Source organism: Camelina sativa, chromosome 4 (assembly GCF_000633955.1).
Source record: "Camelina sativa cultivar DH55 chromosome 4, Cs, whole genome shotgun sequence".
Classification (NCBI taxonomy): domain Eukaryota; kingdom Viridiplantae; phylum Streptophyta; class Magnoliopsida; order Brassicales; family Brassicaceae; genus Camelina; species Camelina sativa.
In genome coordinates, this window is record NC_025688.1 from 20,076,298 (window position 1) to 20,081,746 (window position 5,449).

Consider the following 5,449-nt stretch of genomic DNA (forward strand, 5'->3'; position numbering starts at 1 on the left):
TCGGAAAGGCATCTCTGCTGCTCCAGTTCCTCAGAAAACAATTTCGCTCTCTTCTCAGCTTCTTTGATTTTCATTTCTAGCTCGGAGTCCATATCGTCTTCCATACACTTATACACCTTCTTACCACGTATTTGCTGGAGCTCTCCGCTGTCCTGTGCATAATATCCATTAACAGGTTCATAATGTTCAGCCAGTGAAACATTGGCGGTGACATCCGAGCTTGAGTCAAAAGTTCTATGAAGGGATCCGCCATAGACATCTTGAATTGTGATGGGTTCATGGTTTGACCCCTTTGACTTGCCATTAGTCTGAGAGAGTCTTTCAATGACATTTCTTGCAAGCGAACGAGGTGATCCATGCCTCATCCCATTTTCCACACAATCAGCAGAAGAGACACGAAAACGGGTGCCTTTAGCTTCTCTAGATGACTGGGACTTTCGCTTCTCATTGAAAGTGTCTGATGGTGATGTAGGTACTGTCCACTGAACACGTGGGGGAAGCCTCCTTCGGCTTACACTCCCAGAGACATCACTGCGTGAAGAACAACTCTTTTGCTTACACTGTTCCAAATGCTCTTCTCCATCAATATAACGGTCCAGAACTTTACTAGAGACAGTACTAGAACAAGATGAAGAACTCCCAGATGAATCATGTTGAAGCTTCTCTGCTTCACACTGCCTTTCCCTAACTTGTCTTTCTGGAGTAAAGCATCTGGAACACAGCAAATACATCACGTTGTTCGTCAGTGGTTTCATTGAACAAAAGTTGAGAATTGTCAATAAAAAAATCTCATAAGAAATGAAGAAGGCATACCGAGATGAATGATTCCGCCGCCTATCCTGACTTTTAGTAGCACTGCTTAGTTCATTCGTGGAAGCGTCTCCAAACTGATCAAAAAGGAAACCTGCCGAAGACAAAGAGAGGCTTCGTCTAAGAGCTGGACCACCAGAAACTTGACCCTGTGACTTAGGACTATCAAACTCTTGTTCAGCGTGACTGTTAGCTCGGGTTTTCATCTTACTATCCGCTGCCTTTTCCTGCTTATCAGTTCCATTACCAGCCGAAGATCTAAAAAAGAAGAGCTTTTTCATTGTTTCTCCAACTGCAGCTGCAATCAAAACATACGAAACGCAAATCAATAGATTGAAAGATATATATAAACTACACTAATCTCCTGCACTAGACTAGAAAATAAAGTTCACATTTTTGCAGCAAATTCTCTATCTTAAAAGCAGGAGTGAGCCAAAGTGAATCTTACAAACACAATATGGTCAATGAAAGATAAACCAATTCAACACAAAGAAATGAAAAACAGCATAGATGATCTAAGTATAACTCTCTCTACTCAGAGATTCAGAAACTCAAAACAAAAGACCAAATTAACCCTAAGCATCTCTACCTTCAAAGCCTACGATAAACCCTAGAGACGAATCAGATCAGATCGAATTGTTAACAACCAAGACACAAATCGAACCTGAATCCAAGTTGCGGAGAAACTGATGAAGCAAATGTTCGGCGAGATTACTCGAACACTAACAAAATCACAATCTAATCGATGTCGTCGCCAGAAAAAAAATCAAACTCTACTCTCTAACTCGTCGGGAAATTGAAAAAGGAANAAAAAAAAAAAAAAAAAAAAAAAAAAAGCCAAAGGCGAAACCTTTTTTTTTTTTTAGAGGACACAATTTAGCTTTAAAGAAAACGAAAGAATCACAGAGAAGAAATAAAAAAAATTTCAAAAATTCAAAAAAAGATAAAATCTTTAGGATTTATGAACTTACCATAAATCAGCGATTTTGCAAATCGGAAATTTGAGATGATTCGAACGGAGAAGAGAAACTGAAACGCTGATTTATTAACAGCGTTAGGTAACGTCGATTTGAACGAAACAAGTGTTTTGCTTGTGAGAGAGAGAGAGAGAGAGAGAGAGAGAGTGTGTGCGTTCGTTGACGACGAAGAAAGAATCCAAATGAACAAAACGGCTCCAAAATCTTTTTGGTGGTGTCAATACGTAAATAGAGCATCAGTGGAGGGTACTTTTGCTAAATCTTTTAAATATTTCTTTGCGCGGATAAAAGCCATTGAGAGGAGGAGCGTAGCAAATATACGTTATTTTGTCACTCACTCACTAACAACATATGCTTGACTTTATAATCATGTTCAATAGCAACATTCGAACAAACTAGTAAAATAGAATTTCAGATTATTATTATACAAAGAGGTTTGTTTAAGGGGTTTTTTTTTTTTTAAATCTTTGTGTTGGTCCACAAAATACATAGATAAGTATCACAAAATACATAGATTTGAGTGGTGACGAAAACTAGTAAAAATTTTCATAGCGATAAAAAGTAATTATGGTGTAATTGAAGTGATAATGATAAGATATAATGATAGATTGTGGATAATGGTCGTATCGTTTTTGTGGTTGATAATCTTTGAGACCGTAAAGGTATGTGTCACCCTATTATAGATTACCAACTATGTACAGTGGGGTAGACGTAGGAAGAAAATTTAGAGAGGTCATAATATAATTTTTTTTTTATAAATAGGTTTTGATGAAATTTTAAAACTTTTAAGGGTCAATGAGTGATTTTGACTAACTATTTCACTAAAAATCCATAAAATTACACTAATAAGTGTTAATACTTTTTTTTTTTATTATGGTGGGTCAATTGACAGCCGTTAGCCTCACATAGGTCCGCATATTTGTTTTATGGTGGGTCAATTAGAAAATTATTTCTCATCTTTACCTTTATGCTATAATTTTTATTTTTAGGTTTGACAAATTGACATAGTAAATAAACAATACAATCTATTATTTTGACACGTATTCGACGTAAAAAAATATAGAAATGATAGTCAAAAGAAGTAGTGAGTTATTTGAAGATAAAAATATGACATCATATATTCTAAAATTTCACTTTCTATAATTATTATCTATATATGTATTAAATTCAGTGGCCAAATCGTTGTTTTCGCCTTGATACTTATAACGGCCCCTTAAACTCTCTACATCGAAAAAATTAGGTCAATCTAAGATCGGTTTTAAATTTTAGGGAACCAAACAGAAGAATATTTTGAAGCCTTTCGACAAAATAAGTGCAGCCTTGTTTCATCTGGCTGTGCCAAACCAAAATGGCAAAGCCACTGGTTTTGAAAACAGTCTTCGACCTTTTTCATATCACTCTCTCGGTTAGGGTTGAATCAGACCGGACGGTTATCTATATTCGCTCATACTCCAAACGCTGCCGTTTTATGTGGAGAGTGCCACAAAGCAACGACGCCGTTTCACCTGGAACTAATTTATTTCTTCTTGAGTGTTTTTTTTTTCTTTCTTATATATCATCAATTTCTTCATCATCAACAAGAAGATCACCCCCACAAAGGCAAAATCCAATATTCTAATCTCTCTTATTGCGAAGTTTCTGCTAACTTCTTTTCCTCTTTGCCATGGAGATCGATACCGTAACCAACGGAAACTCTGACGCCGTCATGACGGAAACCACCCCTACGATCACTCCTTCACCGGTCGTGCCGTCGTCGAGGTTGAGTCAATTGACGGAATCCCTCAAGCTCGAACACCAGCTCCTCCGTGTACCTTTCGAGCATTACAAAAAGACGATCCGTACCAATCACCGTTCTTTCGAGAAAGAGGTCTCCACCGTTGTTTCCGGCGTCGGAGATTTGGCTGATTCCGATTGGTCTAAAGACGTCACCGTTTCGCGTCTCTCTAGCCTTGTTTCTCGATTACAAGGCCTCAAACGAAAGGTTAAATTTTTCCTCCTCTCTCTCTGTGATCGGTGGATTGAATTAGGTATCTGCTTTGGTTTTGGTTGATAAATGGGGTAAACAAAATTTCTAATTTTGATCTTTGTTGAGGTTGACGATTAAAGTAAAGTAGTTGTCTTTGGCAATTATATCTCTGACGTTTAGTTACCACAATAGATTTACCTCTAGACATTGGATCTAGATGATTGTTTTACATTTTATCAGATCAAGGGGATGCAATGTATTGGAGTTGTTTCATGAGAACTCTTCCCATATGACCATTTGCAAATTGTTATTCTTTGGGATGGTTTCTAACTGGGTGGTTATATAGCATAGCTTACATACTTTTTTCGTTTTGTATTTCAGTTGGAAGAAGGGAACAATGTGGAGAATTTGCAAGCCCAGAGGTGTCGTGCTCGCATCGATCATTTGGATTCAGCAGATGTCGAAAATATCACTGAATGGAACAATACAAAATTGAAACGGATTCTTGTGGACTACATGCTTAGGATGTCATATTTCGAGACTGCTACAAAGCTTTCTGAGAGCAGCAACATTTTGGTTTTTCTCTCCCCCTTGAATCTTGACACTGATTATATAACATTATTTGGAGATAATTTAACCACTTGAAATTACTTGGGGGCATGATCATTGATGTGTCTCCTGCAATGGTTAACATATTATTTGATGTTTTGTTTTTGTAAGCAGTGAAGCGAATTTGTTGTTTTGTACTGCATCTCTATGAAATGCCAATAATAAACATCTCATCTTTTCAGGACCTTGTCGATATTGACATATTTCGAGAAGCTAAGAAGGTGATTGACGCCCTTAAAAATAGGGAGGTAGCTTCTGCATTGTCATGGTGTGCTGATAATAAAACGCGGTTGAAAAAGTCAAAGGTATTGTGGTGTGCATGCTCTACGTACTCTTATGGTTAAGATTTACTTTCATTTGTTTATGAACTTCACGCTGTTTTGTCTTTAAGTATCCAATTCTTTACGAGAACCATATCCTGAATAATTATATCTTGTTCTTTTTAATAACAGAGCAAATTTGAGTTCCAACTAAGGCTGCAAGAATTCATCGAGTTGGTACGAGTTGATAGAGCTGACAGCTACAAACAAGCAATCCATTATGCTCGAAAGCATCTAGCACCATGGGGAGCAACCCATATGAAGGAATTGCAGCATGTTCTGGCTACTTTGGCTTTTAAAAGTACTACGGAATGCTCAAAATATAAGGTGAATCCTTCTTATGAGTATTTAAATGTTTTACCCCGTGTTTCAAAAACCAATCTGTGGCTCTTCAAGGATGAAAACTGACGCTTCAATTTGTATCTTTCCCGAATTGATTTTGTTAAAAAAACCAAAAACGTGGATATTGATTTCACTGTCTCTTTATATAACAGGTTGCTTCTGTAATCTTTTCCGTCTCTGTTTGTTGCTGAATAATTTCCAACTCTTGTTGAATCTTAATTGATCATTGCATGTATTGATCACTAACATAAATGTTTCGTCTTTTCTCAGGTTTTGTTTGAACTACGACAGTGGGATGTTTTGGTTAATCAGTTTAAACAAGAATTTTGCAAGTTATATGGCATGACAATGGAACCCTTATTGAACATCTACTTGCAAGCAGGATTGTCTGCGCTGAAAACTCCGTAATCATCAAACTCTATCAA

General features: G+C 37.0%; 2 protein-coding genes across 2 annotated transcripts in view; one reads left to right on the plus strand and one right to left on the minus strand.

The window, feature by feature from the left end:
• Window positions 1-2,029, minus strand: part of LOC104781380 (CAP-Gly domain-containing linker protein 1-like) — a 4,668-nt gene extending 2,639 nt beyond the window's left edge. Inside the window, exons 1-3 of the mRNA XM_010506046.2 lie at window positions 1,782-2,029; window positions 814-1,108; window positions 128-711 (exon numbers count right to left, since the gene is read on the minus strand). Coding sequence (XP_010504348.1) covers window positions 128-711; window positions 814-1,091 — 862 coding nt within the window. The 5' untranslated portion in view covers window positions 1,092-1,108; window positions 1,782-2,029. The remainder of the gene's footprint in view (window positions 1-127; window positions 712-813; window positions 1,109-1,781) is intronic.
• On the plus strand, window positions 3,350-5,440 carry LOC104781381 (macrophage erythroblast attacher). The gene is made up of 5 exons (XM_010506047.2): window positions 3,350-3,768; window positions 4,135-4,329; window positions 4,545-4,667; window positions 4,815-5,009; window positions 5,295-5,440. The coding sequence occupies exons 1-5, from the start codon at window positions 3,451-3,453 to the stop codon at window positions 5,430-5,432; spliced, it is 969 nt and encodes a 322-aa protein (XP_010504349.1). The 5' UTR covers window positions 3,350-3,450; the 3' UTR covers window positions 5,433-5,440.

Excerpts from the sequence above, each read along its gene's own strand:
- LOC104781381 (XM_010506047.2), top strand. The coding sequence starts at position 3,451 with ATGGAGATCGATACCGTAACCAACGGAAACTCTGACGCCGTCATGACG. Across the intron at positions 3,769-4,134 it reads TACAAGGCCTCAAACGAAAG|TTGGAAGAAGGGAACAATGT; the intron begins GTTAAATTTTTC and ends TTTGTATTTCAG. Across the intron at positions 5,010-5,294 it reads CGGAATGCTCAAAATATAAG|GTTTTGTTTGAACTACGACA; the intron begins GTGAATCCTTCT and ends GTCTTTTCTCAG.